General features: G+C 37.1%; 1 protein-coding gene across 7 annotated transcripts in view; it reads left to right on the plus strand.

Moving 5' to 3' along the window:
• Positions 1 to 17,916, plus strand: part of LAMA4 (laminin subunit alpha 4) — a 147,798-nt gene that overhangs the window by 120,656 nt on the left and 9,226 nt on the right. For all 7 annotated transcript variants that reach the window (XM_059941382.1, XM_059941381.1, XM_059941380.1 and 4 more), the window contains 10 exons: positions 709 to 840; positions 2,278 to 2,420; positions 4,021 to 4,159; positions 4,617 to 4,754; positions 6,393 to 6,526; positions 7,446 to 7,610; positions 9,456 to 9,609; positions 14,517 to 14,704; positions 15,991 to 16,180; positions 17,278 to 17,433. In XM_059941382.1, coding sequence (XP_059797365.1) covers positions 709 to 840; positions 2,278 to 2,420; positions 4,021 to 4,159; positions 4,617 to 4,754; positions 6,393 to 6,526; positions 7,446 to 7,610; positions 9,456 to 9,609; positions 14,517 to 14,704; positions 15,991 to 16,180; positions 17,278 to 17,433 — 1,539 coding nt within the window. The remainder of the gene's footprint in view (positions 1 to 708; positions 841 to 2,277; positions 2,421 to 4,020; positions 4,160 to 4,616; positions 4,755 to 6,392; positions 6,527 to 7,445; positions 7,611 to 9,455; positions 9,610 to 14,516; positions 14,705 to 15,990; positions 16,181 to 17,277; positions 17,434 to 17,916) is intronic.

Here is a 17,916-nt window from a genome sequence, read left to right on the forward strand (position 1 = left end):
GAGTCTTAACCACCGGACCACCAGGGAAGTCCCGAAAATCCATTGAATTCTTGTGTCTATGAACTATCTTCTAAAACAAGCAAGCCTGACCATTAAATTACTTGAGTGTTACAGAATTACTTTGGTTCTTGAATATCACATGGTCCAAGTGCATAATAATTCCGTATTTATCTACATAACTCCAGTGTTTCAAAATAACACAGGAATGGCCTTCTTTTTCTTAGGTCCATATTTGCTGATAATTTTCTAAGATTCTTTTCAGCATACCTTGGAATTCTTTTTCAGTGTTACCAATTTTGCTCTTAAAATGAAATGTAATCACATCTATTGGCCTGTTATAACTTTGAAATATTGCCTTAAAAAAGGGCAGTTGAATACATATGGTCTATAATACTCTGTTTTCAAGATTGTTAAAGGTCAATAAGGTAAATTTAAAATTTCATTAATTCACAAAGTAAATGAAAAACAATAGAAGATAGTTGTTTTAAATTGTAGATAAATAGTAAAATTTTGGTGTATAAATGAGACATAACTGCTGATATGGATGTAGTTGTGATTTTTATTTCATAATAAGAATATCATGAGACTTCTTTAGTCTTCAAACAGTTTCAATAATAACGAATACAGTGTTATTTCTCAAATTCAGCTAAACCTTCTCTTTCATAATAGCAGATGCTCACGTCTTATAACTTTTTTTCTTCTCCACAGAGTATGTTTTTCAGCCTGGAAATGCGCAATGGTTACCTACATGTGTCCTATGACTTTGGGTTTAGCAATGGCCCTGTGCATCTTGAAGACACAATGAAGAAAGCTCAAATTAATGATGCAAAATACCATGAGGTACTGATCGTTGCAGTTTGAGTATTTTGTTTTGTTTTATTTGTATTTAGATCTACTGATCTAATCAGATGGTCAAATGAGATAGGTGAGAAAGTTATTAAACTGAACACCTTCACATATAAAAACCAAGTGAAAGGCCCTCACCTACTCAACTCCAGGATAACATTTGCTTTAAAAGAATGGATATTTTATCATATTGGAGTTGTTTTTTTTTAATTAATTTATTTATTTATTTATTTATTTTTGGCTGCGTTGGGTCTTCTTTGCTGTGCACAGGCTTTCTCTAGTTGCCATGAGCGGGGGCTACTCTTCATTGCGGTGTGCAGACTTCTCATTGCGGTGGCTTCTCTTGTTGCAGAGCACAGGCTCTATGCGCATGGGCTTCAGTAGTTGTAGCACGCAGGCTCAGTAGTTGTGGCACATGGGCTTAGTAGCTCTGCGGCATGTGGAATCTTCCCAGACCAGGGATCAAACCCATGTCCCCTACATTGGCAGGCGGATTCTTAACCACTGCGCTACAAGGGAAGTACCACATTGGAGTTTCTAATAAAAGAGTCAGTGAAGATTCATTTTAATTGCTTCATTGATCAAAAGACTCCCATTAATACTCTATCTCTTGATTACGATGGCACTTCTATACATTTATTGAAAATGAGACTGTAGATACACAGCCATTTTTTTGCTTTTTCCTTGAGTCCCATTAAATGTAAAAAGAGTAGATATAAGTAAATAATTTCCTTTTAAACCATTTATCCAAAACTTAGAAAATACTAACACAGATTTTCTTATAAAGAAAACCCACAAAGAATGCTCTTTAGTCCTGAAACAGATGTGAAGTATACTGATAATATATTTCATCTATTTTCACTAACAACTACTTTAAATCTACACTTTAATAAAATATATAAAAGGCATAGTATCTTTTAAGTTGAACTGAAATGCAGAGAGTAGAAGCTATATTTCTCTTTTCAGTTCAAAGTCCATAGCCTTCATGAGGATGGTTTACAATAAAAGAATAGTTTAACTATTTCTCTGACTGGCATTTTCCCACATTCATTAAAGCATCTCACTACACCACCAAAAAATGACACCTGGCAGCATTCAGTCCAGGGTCCAGAAGGTAACTGTTTATAATTTTTTTCCTGAATCCCCTCAAAGGGGCAAAATAAAACAGTTGGTCTCATAGCAAAATTTTTCTTGGGCTAGCTCTGTCTCCATATGGAAACCCTTCTCCAGCAAATACGAACTTCTGGTTATGTAAGTAAGAGTTTTCATGTCTGTGAGTAAGAAAGGAAGATCTATTCCCCGCTTTGTGAACAAACAAGCATAAGAACATGGAGGCCCAGCTCTTACAACCAGAATAATTAAAATATATAGCAGTCTTCAAAAAGGTGATTGTTAAGCAGTGATAAACTTACTATGCATTATTTCTCCCAGATCTCAATCATTTACCACAATGATAAGAAAATGATTTTGGTAGTTGACAGGCGACATGTCAAGAGCATGGACAATGAAAAGATGAAAGTACCTTTTACAGACATATACATTGGAGGAGCTCCCCCAGAAATCTTAGAATCAAGGTAAGCTTTTTTGTTGTTGTTAAGCTGCTTGTTCCTAATGAAGCACTGGGCTGAGGCTTCAACATCCAGGAGAGGTGTAGTAAATGTTGGAGCATTCCCACCTACTACTTCTGTACACGTTTACAGGAGCACACACACAGTCACTCACCCGTGGGCCCTGTGCAGCTAGTCCTCATGACCCCCTTAAACTGTCATCTAGTAGATGTGATCTACAGATTTCTTTAATTATTTATTACTCTTAGAACATAGTCTAATGCAGTATTTCTTATCCGCAAGAGGAAAGGTGGAGCATGCGTATTATGTGAAAACAAAGAAGCGTTGTGTTCATTTACTTTTGTTTTAGTATTAATTTAGACTTATTTGAACTCTCAAATAGCATCTTAGGGTAAACAAAAATTTTAAGCCTGTGGGGGTTGTGTATTAAGTATAATGAAACATTAATATATTCAAAAATTCAGCTGTCTCTTATTACAATCGGTTCATAGCATCAGAGACTCTTAAAACTGAGAGACAACTTTAGGATATTCCAGTCCAGTCACTCTCAACCCTGGTTCTCATTAGAATAACCTAGAGAACTTTTATAAACATCATTACCCAGGACCATTCTCCAGAAATTCTAATTGTTCTGCGATGAGGCCCCAACCATAAGCTTCCTTTCCAAACTAAATATCCTCTTCAGTTCCTTCAGCCATGCCACATGGGATCTTTAACCATTATGGTTGCTGTATGTGCACCTCAGTCTGTCAATTAGCATGGTCATGCAGGTATGATCTTGTCAGAGCAGAGTACAGTGGGACTGTTACCCCTTAATTTGGCCAGTGATCACCTAAAATACATGGAAGTCATTGTAGCTTGCTCAAAATTAACTTCATATTCATACAATATCCAATAATATGTTCTTGGGCACTTCCTATCTATTAGCCATAATGATGGGTGCTAGGATTACAGTTTTGAGCAAAATGCCATCCTTGATCTTAAAGATAAAGGATTTCTCACTTTCCTATTGCTCCAGAGGCCCAGCGTTCACTAAAAACTTCTCTAGCCTTAGTTGATTAGTGTGTTGCAGATACATTAAGGACAAGTAAATGAGTTCATGACCCAAGTGGATTAGTGGAAGACTGAAGACCCGGGTTCAAATCCTAACTTACCACTTGTGACATTAAAAAAAATTACTTAATATTTCTCAGTTTCACTTTATAGGTAAACCATGTGAAACTGCCAATTTTTGACCCATACATATGTCAGTTCATTATGGTTCAACCTATTAATCATATGTAAAAGGGAAATAATAGCATCACCATCTATATCACTGAGTTGTTATACAGATAAAATGAGCTAATGTAAGTTAAAGGATCTTGAAAACTATAAAGAAGTAAACAAATTGGCTTCGTGCAGAATAAAGCTGTTCTGTATGCAAAGATTAGACATTACTATGTGCTTATGAAAGAAGGCATGAGAATATGAATAATTATAAAACTATTAAAAATAACTATAAATAAAATCAAATTTTTATATCCTACATATGTAGGGTAACATCATCATCACCACCACCACCATCATCATCATGGCTATATCAGTAAAGACTAATTTTCTTATCCAGGACCCTAAGAGTACACCTTCCCCTGGATATCAATTTCAGAGGATGCATGAAGGGTTTCCAGTTCCAAAAGAAAGATTTCAATTTATTAGAACAGACAGAAACCCTGGGAGTTGGTTATGGATGCCCAGAAGACTCTCTTGTAAGTAGACGATCAAAAGGTTTTTAATAAATAGACAAGAAACTTAACCGCTCTTAAAAGCTGAAAAAGCTTTCTTCTCTGTGATCCTGTGTACACCTTGGGCTCTTTTCTGCCACCAGTGGAAAGAAGAATCATTAAGCTAAAAAGGCTTGTGGGGATCCTCTGTGACTTGTCCAGTTGCTTCACTTTTCAATGGTTGGGGCTTCCAAAGCCCATAGAGGCTGCGTGAGCATCTTCACTCACTCATGGTGGAGGAAGTAGGGAAGCTGAAACCCCATCTTTTAGAGGCATACAGAAGGAAGGCTAGCATGCCTGAATTCCAGTATAATCCAGAAATTAAAACATAACTATTAACATAGGAACTAGCAGATAAGGCCTTTGGTATGTAAGAAATGGACATTTTAAGCATTTGATAATTATCACAAACATTGTATTCCCTACTTTCTTTGGCACACAGATATCTCGCAGAGCATATTTCAATGGACAGAGTTTCATTGCTTCAATTCAGAAAATATCTTTTTTCGATGGCTTTGAGGGAGGTTTTAATTTCCGAACATTACAGCCAAATGGGTTACTATTCTATTATGCTTCAGGGGTAAGTATTTGTTTTTCCCTGTGGAAGCTTCTTTGTGGTAATTGTTTTGTCTATTAAAAATACTTTTAAGCACATTAAAAGTGATTTTCAATTCAGATTAATTTTGACTCGCGTACACACACAAATGTCTCATTTCAGACACTTTGTAAAATATTATATATATTGTATATGAGGAGTTTTTAACCTGGGCTTCATAGACCCACCTCTCAGGGGTTCATGGAAAGAATTCAGTGGGTCTGTGAACTAGGTGAGAAAAAATTACAACTTTATTTTCTCTAACTAAAATTTAGCATTTTCTTCAATTGTGAATGTTGGCAACAAACCACAGTAATATTAGCAGTACCTGTGACTTTGTCATTAATAGAAATCACAGGCATTTTTCATTGCACATTATAGTTGTCACAGGTATCTCAAAATATCATTTTTGCTCATTGCTACTTCTAAATTGCAGTGGTTATTAGATCTGCTAATAGATTTTATTATTTAGTGCCTTAATGTAGAAGTACACATATAACTATATCACATATTTATTGTTTCAATATTTTGAAACTGTATTCCAATGTAATTGGTTTCCTTTGTATTCCTACATATTTTGTTCAGTGATTTTAAAATATTTTATGAAGGGGTCCATATGTATCACCAAACTGCCAAAAGAGTGCATAGCACAAAAAATGTTAAGAACCTCTGTGTATATATACAAACTCATGTGTGATTCAGTTTGTGAAATAGTTCTTGAATTTGCTATAGAACACTGTAGCTCAGCTTATAAAGATATACTGTGTCAAGAATAAAATAAGGTTTGTAAAAGTTTGGTGACCTTAAGATCTAACTGATTTATCTCTGAAAAGGTCATCACCAATATATACACTAATGGACCAGGTCATAATATGATTTATAAAAGCAGCTTTTACTTTTCATTCTTATTACCTTGTATCTGTCACATTTATATCCAATTTAAATCAGTAGCATCTGTGAGGATTTACCCAAAACACTTTGTAGGACCTCTGCCTCAAACCTGCCTCAGATTACCATGGTTAGTTAAATAATACCTTTTGTCCACAAAAAGTAGTTATGTTGAGGGCTAACTGTAAGAGGTTGACGCCCACATAAGGGAAGAGAAGGAAGATTATCATTTTGCCAATATTTTAAGACAAGCAAATTCAGAAAAAGATGTTAACTTCTGCTATTTTTAAATTTTTCTGCCTCTGTAGATGAAAAGTGAAACATTTTAAAAAGCCACATTAGCAAATTAACCCTTGCCTGGTCATCTAGCTACATCCCCAAGGAAGTTCAAATATTGCCTTTTCAAAAGTGAGACTGATGACAGAATAGAAATGCCTGAGTTAAGAAAGTAACTGATGCTGGGATGACAACTACTTAGCATGACAAAATCACCTGAAATTTTCAGTTCAAAATACAGGAAGTTCCTCTTTCCATTGAAATGTATCTGATTTTATAGGTAACACCAATACAAGCAATAGAGTATTTTGTTGTTGTTGTTCATAGAAATTATTTTTCAAGCAAACTTCCCACACGATGGGTGTTCCTTGAAGCAATCCCATTAAGTAAGTGTTGAAAACGTGTCCATCTTTTGGATACCTGGCCTCCCTCGTTAAAAAACCTGTGCTTGCATTTCAGTCAGACGTGTTCTCCATTTCATTGGATAATGGCACTGTGATCATGGATGTAAAGGGAATCAAGGTGCAGTCGGCAGATAAGCAGTATAATGACGGGCTGTCCCACTTCATCATTACCTCTGTCTCCCCCGCAAGGTACAGCTCCTCACTTCATTTTCTTTCCACCAGGTGGCTTTATCTGTAGGGCATGATTCCGCCCAGTGACCACTGTGAATAATAGGCTATATTATTACTTTTATAGTGTTTAAAAAAATGATAGAAGGAACAACTTACCTTCTTTTTAAAAATTGATATTAATTTTTAAGACATGCCAAATAAATCACTATAAAATTAACTAACAGGTATGTAAAGTTTTTTTTCCCAGTGAAACCATAAGCTATAATCTCCTTGAGGGAAGTACCTGCACATAGCACTTACTAAATGGAGTGCAGCGTTTTGCACATAGAAGGAGCTCAGCAAACAATTGGTTTCATTAGGTTTTAATTAAACAATTGAGAATGTTGCATTTACGGCCACCCTTTAAAAAGTCTAACTTTATCTTTAAAATATGTAATACTGAGTTTCTTTTTCATAAAAAGAAAGTCTTTCTGGAAAAAGAAGGAAATTTCTGTTGTAGACTGCTGCTATTCTACGTCCACTTCTGTGGAGCCCTCCCGTTATAAAACACATTAAAAGGTCTTTTCAAGACAGCATTTCCAATCACTATCAATGTGCTTTACAATGAAAATAGTTTCCCACAAATGTGATTAAATGATCACCATGATTTATGTCCTGATTCTTCCACACCAAAAAAAAAAAAAAAAAAAAGTTGCCAATGACTAGTCATCTGAACTTGCTTCTATGGGTTTAAATTCTAGTCATGGTTTGGAGAGTCTTTTCTGCATATAGACATAGTCAACCATTTTATCTTGAGTCTCACGAAGAGTCTGGCAACTTGTTATCTTGTCACTAACCAAATGTTCCATTTCAATTCCATGAGAAAACCTGCAACCTAGAATGGAACTCGAGGTAAAATGTTAGCTGTGTAGTGCTTAAAGAAGCTTTTTCCTTACAGGTATGAATTGATAGTAGATAAAAGCAGACTTGGGAGTAAGAACCCTACCAAAGGAAAAGTGGAACAGACACAAGCAGGTGAAAAGAAGTTCTACTTTGGTGGCTCACCCATCAGTCCCCAGTATGCTAATTTCACTGGCTGTATAAGTAATGCCTACTTTACCAGGTATAATATTTTTATTATTCATAAATTTGCATGATTGATAAAGAAGATCAAGTCAATAATGAAAATATTTATGGTATTAAAACAGAACTATGAAATATCAGAGGCATTAGAGGGTAGTAATTAAAAGCTTGCACGTGCTTGAGAAACTGACACACTTGGGTTTGTGTGTAGGTGTTTTGCCTTTTAATTTCTGTATGACATTGGCTAAGTAAGCCTTCGTTTCTTCACCTGCAAAATGCAGATAATAAGAGGGCCTGCCTGGTAGACTTGTTATGAGGATTAAATGAGATAATGTGCATAAAGCACCTTGCGTACAGCAAGCTTGCGTACAGCAAACTATAAATATTAAATGCGATTATTTCTGTACTTATTATCAATGGTATAGTACAGAGCAACATACCCAAATCATCCTTAAAGGTCTCAGAAAGTCTTTTTTAATTTAATGCATGACTTTTTTTCATCATTTTTCTTTTATTGAAATTTAGTTGATGTACAGTATTATGTTAATTTCAGGTGTACTACATAGTGATTTGACATTTGCATACGTTATGAAATGCTCACCAAGATAATTCTGCTAACCATCTGTCTCCATACCATTATTACAGTATTATCTACTGTATCCCTTTTGCTGTTTGTTACATGCCTGGGACTTATTTACGTTGTAAGAGGGGCTTGTACCTCTTAACCCTCTTCACCGGTTTTGCACCCCTACCTCCCCTTTGGCAGCCACCCATTTGCTGTCTGTATCTATGGCTCTGTTTCTGTTTTGTTGTCTGTTTTGTTTTTTAGATTCCACATATAAGTGAAGTCATGTAGTATCTGTCTTTCTCCATCTGACTTATTTCAGTTAACATAATACCCTCTAGATCCATCCATGTCACACATGGCAAGATTTCATTTTTTGTGGCTGAATAATATTCCATATACATATATATACCGCATCTTTATCCATTCATCTATCAGTAGACACTTAGGTTGCTTCCATATTGTGGCTATTGTAAATAATGCTGCAATGAACATAGGGGTACATATATCCTTTCAAATTAGTGTTTTTGTTTTCCTCTGTAAATACCCAGCAATGGAATTGCTGGATCATATGGCAGTTCTATTTTTAATGTTTTGGGGAACCTCCATACTGCTTTCCATAGTGGCTGCACCAATTTATATTGAGGGTTAGCACATCCTCACTAACACTTGTTATATCTTGTCTTTTTTATGACAGGCATTCTGACAGGTGTGAGGTGGTATCTCTTTGTAGTTTTGATTTGCATTTCTCCGATGATTAGTGTTGTTGAGCATCTTTTCACATGTCTGTTGGCCATCTGTAAGTCTTCTTTGGAGAAATGTCTATTTAGGTCCTCTGCCCCCTTTTTTAATCAAGCTGTTTGGTTTTTTTATGTTGAATTGTATGAGTTCTTTGTGTATTTTGTATATTAACCCTTTATCAGATATATTGTTTGCAAATATCTTCTCCCATTCTGTAGGCTCCGTTTTTGTTTTGTACTTAACAAAGACAGTGAGGGCCCCCTGAGTACAAAAACATGCAAGGAAGGAATTTAATACAGATTAAGTAACACAGATGAGGTCCCCATCACCCAGAGCATGGTGAGGGAAAACATGTTCAGCTGTCAGAATGTGCTGGTGCCAGGTACAAAGTTATTGGTTAATTGGTTAAATGATCATTTCAAGGGTTCTCATTAAGGTAGTGGTTGTTGGATAAAGGCCCATCATGTACGTGTGCACACACACACATTTTAATTGCTAAAGTTCTTTGACTGCCATAGTTTCATCATGTAATTCTAAACAACATTTTTAAGGTTTTTCTTTCCTCTATTACAAACACAGGTTGGATAGAGATGTGGAGGTTGAAGATTTCCAGCGGTATTCTGAAAAGGTCCATACTTCTCTTTATGAGTGTCCCATTGAGTCTTCGCCATTGTTTCTCCTTCACAAAAAAGGAAAAAATTCCTCAAAGCCTAAAACAAGTCAGAATAAAAAGGTAAAAGATAATGCCGTGCCAACTTCTTGATTGCCCTTGTATTCCACACACACAGTTCTAGACACTGATGCTTTATAGAATTTACTCTTGTTTGCAACTGTGTATGTATGAAAGATACGATTCTTGTAGTATCTGATACTGCAGTTTACCAGATTTGTTGTATCATTTCTTGTTCCCAGAAAAACAGTTTGAATAAGCTTTTACTCATACTTCCAACTACTTTTCATTACAATGGTTAAAATTGCTCTGTACTTTATAATATATATTATTTATTGTGCTAATTCTCTAGTATCATTTGCTTTCGCATAACAATCTCTGGTTTCTGTCACAGTCATGGAAATTATTAGTTTCTGATCTTACCCTGTTTTCCCCTCCTTCCTTGACCTTCATTTTAACCACTCACACAGTTGACCTGTGGCATCAACTAAGGCAGCTCTTTCATCAGATTCTTGAGTCTTAAATTGCGTTCACTGATGACTATTCTTTCTCGTTCATTTACTCCTAGCATGTACATTATTTGCCTTCATTACAAGTGAAAGTCTAATTCCTTCTCATTCTTTCAATCTAACCCTCCCTACTCCTTCCTGGTCCAGTGTTAACAATGCACTCAAGTACCAGTGCTCCCATCCTGGTCCAAGCCATCATCATCTCCCATATGAATTACTGTAATAGCCTCCCAAGAAGACTCCCTGCTTTTACCTTGTTCCCCAATAGTATATTCTCAGCACAACAACCAGATCCTTTTAAACATGCCCTATCATGTTACTCCTCTGCTCAAAGTGGCCCCCCACTTCACTCAGAGTAAATGCTCAAGTTCCTACAATGTCATAAGAGGCCCTATATTTTCCAGGCCTCTTTCCCTCACTCACTCTTCTCCTCCCATTGATCTCCTGGCTATTTCTAAAACAGGCCATGTACACTCCTGCCTAAGATCCTCACTTGAGCTTTCCTCTTGCCTGGACCACTCTTCCCCCAAATATCTGCATGGACAACTCCTTTGCCTTCTAGGACTGCCCAACTGTCATCTGCTCAGTGAGCCCTACCTTAACCCCTATTTTATTTTATTTGTTTTTTTTAAATTGAAGTATAGTTGCTGTATAATATTATATAAGTTACAGGTATAAATATAGTGACTCACAATTTTTAAAGGTTATACTCCATGTATAGTTGTTATAAAATATTGGCTATATTCCCCATGTTGTATAATATATCCATGTAGCCTATTTTATACCTAATAGTTTGTACCTCTTATTTCCCTACCCTTATATTGTCCTTCCCCCTTTTCCTCCCCCTACTGGTAACCACTAGTTTGTTCTCTATGAGTCTGCTTCTTTTTTTTGTTATATTCACTAGTTTGTTGCATTTTTTAGATTCCACATATAAGTGACATCATACAGTATTTGCCTTTCTCTGACTTATTTCACTTCACATAATGCCTCCAAGTCCATCCATGTTACTGCAAATGGCAAAATTTTGTTCTTTTTTATGGCTGATTAGTATTCCATTGTGTATATATATACCACATCTTTTTATCTGTTCATCTGTTGATGGCCATTTAGGTTGCTTCCCTATCTTGGCAATTGTAAACAATGCTGCTATGAACATTGGGGTGCATGTATCTTGTCAAATCAGAGTTTTTGTTTTTTCAGATATATGTACAGTAGTGGAATTGCTGGGTCATATGGTAGTTCTATTTTTAGTTTTTTGAGATACCTCCATACTATTTTCCACAGCGGCTGCACCAATTTAAATCCCCACCAACAGTGTAAGAGGGTTCCTTTTTCTCCACATCCTCACCAATTTGTGTTCTTTTTGATGATAGCGATTCTGACAGGTGTGAGGTGATATCTCACTGTGGTTTTGATTTGCATTTCCCTGATGATTAGTGATGTTAAGCATCTTTTCATGTGCCTGTTGGCTTTTGGCATTTCCTCTTTGGAAAGGTGTCTATTCAGGTCTTCTTCCTATTTTTTAATTGGGTTGTTTGTTTTTTCGATGTTGATGTATCTTAGCCCTTATTTTATACCCCAGCCCACCTCCTGCCTTCTACCACTACTACTGATCTTTTACCTTTTCCTAGCTGTTCTTTTTTCCATAGCACCTATCACATTTTAATTTATTATAGACTTTATTTATTATGGTTATTATGAGAGAGGCCTAATAGTTCATAAATGGAAAATGCACAAATAATATACTCTTTATAGAAAAAGGCAGAAAGCTGTCCTGCAGAGAAAAGGAGAATGAAAGCAAACACTGAGAAAAACAAAGCTGAGATACCAGAAACCTCCAGAAAAGGAGTGCCTTAATTCTTCCTAGCTTTCCAGTTCCTGATTCTTGCCTGTGGTAGGACCCCCACTACACTTTCTTTTCTTGGATTGTGGAAGATACTCCTATATCCTTATAACACATTTCCCTCTTTGTCTTAAGTAGCTCAACCAGTTTGGCTATAATCTGAAACAAAAGAATCATACTAAATTGAAGTTGGTACCACCAGTTGGTTTGCAGCTAATAGACCTTCAGAGAAAGAAATTACACTGGTAAAGTCTAGTGGGGTTCAGTGGGAATCCCCACACACGTACCCATTTTGGGATAGTAAACTGAGTCTCTGTGTTATATGGTAGGAAAGCAATTGATTAAATTATAACTTTTCTTTTTTTATTGTTATTCAGAGCATATATCCACAGAGGATTTAGGGTATTTGGTTGCCATTTATAAATTTTATTAATTTTTGCAGCAGACAAGAGACAGGTCCTAGTCCATGTATTCCCACACTGAAGCAGAGAAAGGCAAGGCTGCTCAATTGAGACTCGTGATCCAACAAGCCCTGCTTTGCTGAGCCCCTGTCGTCTAAGTTACTGTCACTCTCCTCTCACAGCTAAGTGGATACACTGGTTGAGAAAAAGTGAGATCCTCTCCACTGGAATGGAGAGAATGAAGAATGGCCAGAGTTGGGGAAAGTCCCCAACCCCCACCAATCTCTCACCCGCACCCTCCATGCCACGTGCACACCATTTCCAGCTTTGTTCCTCAATGAGACAAAGGTGATCAATCTCCCATTATAAGGCTTGTTACTCCACTGGGGTTGGAATACAGTGTGGAGTCAGGGGAAATTTCCCAAGATACATTAGAGAAAAAGAGTCTCCCCGAAGCCCCACTCCAGCCCATTCTGCCCACCCGTAGCTTGAAGCTATGGCCGTTATTTATAGGTGAGAGCCTGGGCCAACCACAAACATTGGTGATTGGATGTACTTCCTCCATCCAAGAGAGAAGGCTTGCTTCTGTAGCAGTGAATCAGGTTCTGAGTCCTGACAACTATGTGAGGAACAGAAGAAGGGATGGTAGAACCAGGTGGGCTTTTCTTTAGGACAGGTGAGTCTCTGAGCACCACTTCACTTTCTCCAATCTAACCACTACTGAGAGAGTTTCCAGTATCAGAACCCAACTTTAAGAGCCTCTGCCCTGAGAGCAGGGCACTGGCACAGCTGGTCTGCCCTTTAATTCATTCATCTGCCCTCTGCCCACCATACCTGTATTTTGAGGGTAATTCTGGGATTTGCCTGGAACACTGATTTTTTTTGGAGGTCTTATCTTTTGCCCATATGAGATTAAGAATTTTATTGTCAGTCTGTTCCAATCTGTATTATTATCTTCTGGAAATTCCACACTGCTTTGTTCGACTGGTAGAAAGCCTCATCATAGACTTCCAGGACTATTGTGGATTTATTTTTATGTGTATAGTTATTCTGACATTTCAGTGGGAATTAAGGAGGAGGAAAACTAAATGTGTGCATTCATTCAACAATCTGAACCAGAAATTGTCTTTTCTCCTCTAATCCTGTGTCTCATCCTGACTCTTACTGTGTTCTCCAGTTCTCCCTAGCGCCAAATATTTCCTCTCTCTCCACCCTTGCTTTGTTGCAGGATTTCTTCCCAAGTGGGTCAGATCAGGCCACTCCCTGCTTTTCAAACCTGAGTGGCTCCTCATCACCTAAAACACAAGACCGGCTTCTTTACCAAGTCATCTAAGGTCCTTTCTGTCCAGCAACAACCTGTCTTCCAATTTGTTGTTTAAAAGCCTATTCTTCCAAATCAATTGTCCGTCCTTAAAAAACAGGAAGCATGTCTCACTCACCTTTCTATTCCCCACCACACACTGCCCATGGAAGGCACGCAGAAACGTTGATTTCTTTCCCCTTCACTCCTACCTGTTAGGTACTCAATAAACATTTGATTGAATAAATGAGTAGATGAATGCTCAAATTTACTTGCATGTACTTCTGCTTCAGAAATTGACTGACCATTAAATATTAGTCTATAGTTTCACAATTCTAAATTTTAAAATCAGTAGTGCAATTTTTAAGAGCACAAGATAGTTTTTAAAAATTGTTTTATATCCTGTCACATAGGTTTGCTACATATCACCAAAAATATTCTTAAATATTTTGAGGATATTACTAAGTTGTTAACTTTTTATACAGGATGTGTAAATAATAATATGTGTATTCAAGTGATATTGTTGCATATGATATGAGGATTTTTATTGATTTGTCTCAGGGTTATTTTATTGCCAGCTTTTTCATTTTTCATCATTGATTAAGATGTGCATTTAATTTAAATCACAGAGCACTTGTCTCTATAGCTTCACTATCACAGACTAGAATTTTGGATTTGTTAACATACTCTGTTGTTGTTGTTTTTTGTTGTTACTGCTGCAGCTACTGCTGGCATTTTCTTATGGTGGTGGAGGAAGGAAGAGAGAGGCCTAATATTTTATGAGTGGAAAATGCACAAATAATATACCCTTTAATTATTTATCATCATTATTAATGATAAGAAAATCAAAAATGAATTTTTGCTACTAGTATGTCAGTTTTGTCCCTTAAATGATTCATTGCCTATTCTTATAGGGAGAGAAAAGTAAAGATGCTCCTTCATGGGATCCTGTTGACCTGAAATTCCTGGAGAGGAATGTTCCAAGAGACTCTCACTGCCACCTTTCCAACAGCCCTAGAGCAATAGAGCACGCCTATCAGTACGGAGGGACAGCCAACAGCCGCCAAGAGTTTGAACACTTAAAAGGAGATTTTGGTGAAAAGTAAAGTAACATACTATCCTCTCAGAAACTTGATGCCATGGCTGGGCTGCATCCTTATTTGCCATATGTCATCCTTTTCCTATAATTTTTCTGTGCCAAATTAATCTTATTCGTTTATCATCAAAACGAATACTAAATAGTACATGATTCATACTGTCCAACAAATAATTCTCTGTGACTTTCTTCCCAAAAGTAAGGTGCATAAAACAGCATTCTCCTAGGAGTTTGCTGTACTTTATCAAAAAGAAAAGACAATCAAAGAAAGGAAGATGGGGTAAATTTTAAATGACTCATCATTTAACCTTGCTATCACCTTCCCTCCCCCATACAAATTGCTTTCAGATTGTAAATGGGAATGCATCTGAACTGCTGGAAGGTTAATAAGGAAAGACACTGAAAATACAAATGCGCTTGTATCTCTGTTGGCCCTCAAACTATCTCTAAAGTTCATCACTCTTCCTGGTATTTCACAAATCTCCAGGTTATTTAGTATTATTGAAGATTTCTTTGTAAACTGTTAGCACCCAAATATACTTATATAGGTCTTATATAGCTCTTTCAAACATTCATACAAGCAGTGCATTCAATAAGAAACTCCTAATGCCTTCTAATTTCCTGTTTTCCTAATGGGCAGAATCAGTATTTTGTATTCTTCAGGAAAAATTTAGAGTTAATCAGACTGGAAATTAGCCTCATAAATGTATCTTACCTATGGCCTAGAGCTAAATTTCTAGAAATTTTTATTTAATTTCTACACATTCTGGTAGCTGTTTTTAGCATGTGATATCCATCGATTAATTTTTACAGGGAGAAAATTGAATCTGTATTTTAGACAGTACACATATTGTTTCTATGCAAAATTATATATGCATATTAATTACTACTATTTTGTCCACATGAAGCTTCTTTAACATAAAGATTTTTACTAAACTAATTGCAACCATATTTTAAAAGGAAGACATGAGATTATCCTTTACTGAAACAACGCTTTCTTAAATGTGGGATGTATCCCTGTTGTGTGAGGAAATGGAGAAGGATTTACATTTTTGAACTAGCGGTGCTTACCCGATACTCACTAACAATACTAAGAATGTTAGTATTCTAATTTAATCTTTAATCTAATAGTATTCTATTCTAATCTTCTAATAATACTAATAATTAGAAGAATGTTGCTTGGGATTAGATCAAATGGCTTTAGTCTTTCTTACACTCTGTTGCCTTGGGAAGTTAGAGATCACCCTCAGTCTCCTTTGACAGGTGGTAAGCTTTTTCTTCTCATTTACCAGATCCCAGTTTTCCATTCGTCTGAAAACACGTTCCTCCCATGGGATGATTTTCTATGTCTCGGATCAAGAAGAGAATGACTTCATGGCTCTATTCTTAGCCCACGGCCGCTTGGTTTTCATGTTTAATGTTGGCCACAAGAAACTGAAGATTAGAAGCCAAGAGAAATACAATGATGGTTTGTGGCATGATGTAAGTTGAAGGCAGAGAATATTATTATCAGCAAATGTCCACCACTGTCAAATGGACTGACACTAATACCCACTAGGGGTTTTTCTAGAAACATCCATTTAAAAATTCTGTTGCTATATGTTCAATTTCAAAACTTCCATTAATTCATTATAAAAATCTTGAATCATATTATTTTAAAAGAAATACAGTCTGAGTATAATTTTTTTTACAGATCAATTTTTTTTTAGTGCAGTTATTTTAAACAAAAGATCAATGGCCAACATAAACCGAAGTTTGGTTTTTAAGGATATTTCGCTCGACTGGGTTTTTTTTCCACTGCCTATAATGTTCTAAATTTTCAATGATTGCTGAGTGTCTCGTGGACTAAGCTGTGGAAGGTACAAAGAGTAAATCTGTTAGGACGACAGGATACAACAGGTAGAATAACCTAAATATCAAAGCAATTCAGTGTGTATATAGTGGAAAGAGTAAGCAATGTCAGCTGCATTACAATTAATTATAATTAAATTTACAAGAGAGAGCATGTGGGCTGGCCAGCTGGGCAGAGCCTCATAGAGAACTCTGCTAAACATAAGCTGTATTCAGAAATTAAGCCTGTAACTTTAAATCAAGCGTTAAAGGAAGAGACTCCTAACCTTCAGAGAAAGGACCACTTTTTCTTTTTTTTTTTAAATTAATAGCTACTCTTTTTATTATTTATTTATTTATTTATTTTTAGCTGTGTTGGGTCTTCGTTTCGTGCGAGGGCTTTCTCTAGTTACGGCAAGGGGGGGCCACTCTTCATCATGGTGCGGGAGCCACTCTTCATCGTGGCGCGCGGGCCTCTCACTATCGCGGCCCCTCCCGTTGCAGGGCACAGGCTCCAGACGCGCAGGCTCAGCAGTTGTGGCTCACGGGCCCAGTTGCTCTGTGGCATGTGGGATCCTCCCAGACCAGGGCTCCAACCCATGTCCCCTGCATTAGCAGGCAGACTCTCAACCACTGCGCCACCAGGGAAGCCCAGGACCACTTTTTTTAAAGAACTTCTGTGGCATTGCAGTAGCAAAGTTGGGAGGAGAGGCAACACAGCCTTCTCTATTGTCCTTCTCTCCATCCAGGTGATATTTATTCGGGAAAAAAGCAGCGGCCGGCTGATAATTGATGGTCTTCGAGTCTTAGAAGAAAGTCTTCCCCCTACTGGAGCTACCTGGAAAATCAAGGGTCCTATTTATCTGGGAGGTGTGGCTCCTGGAAAGGCTGTGAAAAATGTCCAGGTAAGCCAGGCGTGACCAGGTAGAGCCATCGACCTTTAGAGCTGGAAGATCATTTAATCTAGCCCTCATTTTGCGATTAGGAAACTGGCAAAAGTAAAACTGTAGTTTGGCTGGAGATGGGGTACATAAGTGGGTATTGTCCTGAGGTTGTCTGTCCACCCTATGACATTACAAAGCCCAGAGTGATCTTTTGATTCTAGGGTAGAGGTGAGATGGAAAATGTTTCAGAGATATAAACTGTCATGAAAAGTTATGTCTCAAGGAGATGCTTATTTGTTCAGCAAGTACCCATACTTTTAATCTTAAAAAAATACCCAAGAAAGAATTCCCTGGCAGTCCAGTGGTTAGGACTCAGTGCTTTCACTACCACGGCCTGGGTTCAATCCCTGGTTGGGGAGCTAAGATCCTACAAGCCGTGTGGCGCAGCCAAAAAAAAAAAAAAAAAAAAAAAAACCCCAAAAAGAAAGCAAGTCATTCCATTAT

Source organism: Balaenoptera ricei, chromosome 12 (genome assembly GCF_028023285.1).
Source record: "Balaenoptera ricei isolate mBalRic1 chromosome 12, mBalRic1.hap2, whole genome shotgun sequence".
Classification (NCBI taxonomy): domain Eukaryota; kingdom Metazoa; phylum Chordata; class Mammalia; order Artiodactyla; family Balaenopteridae; genus Balaenoptera; species Balaenoptera ricei.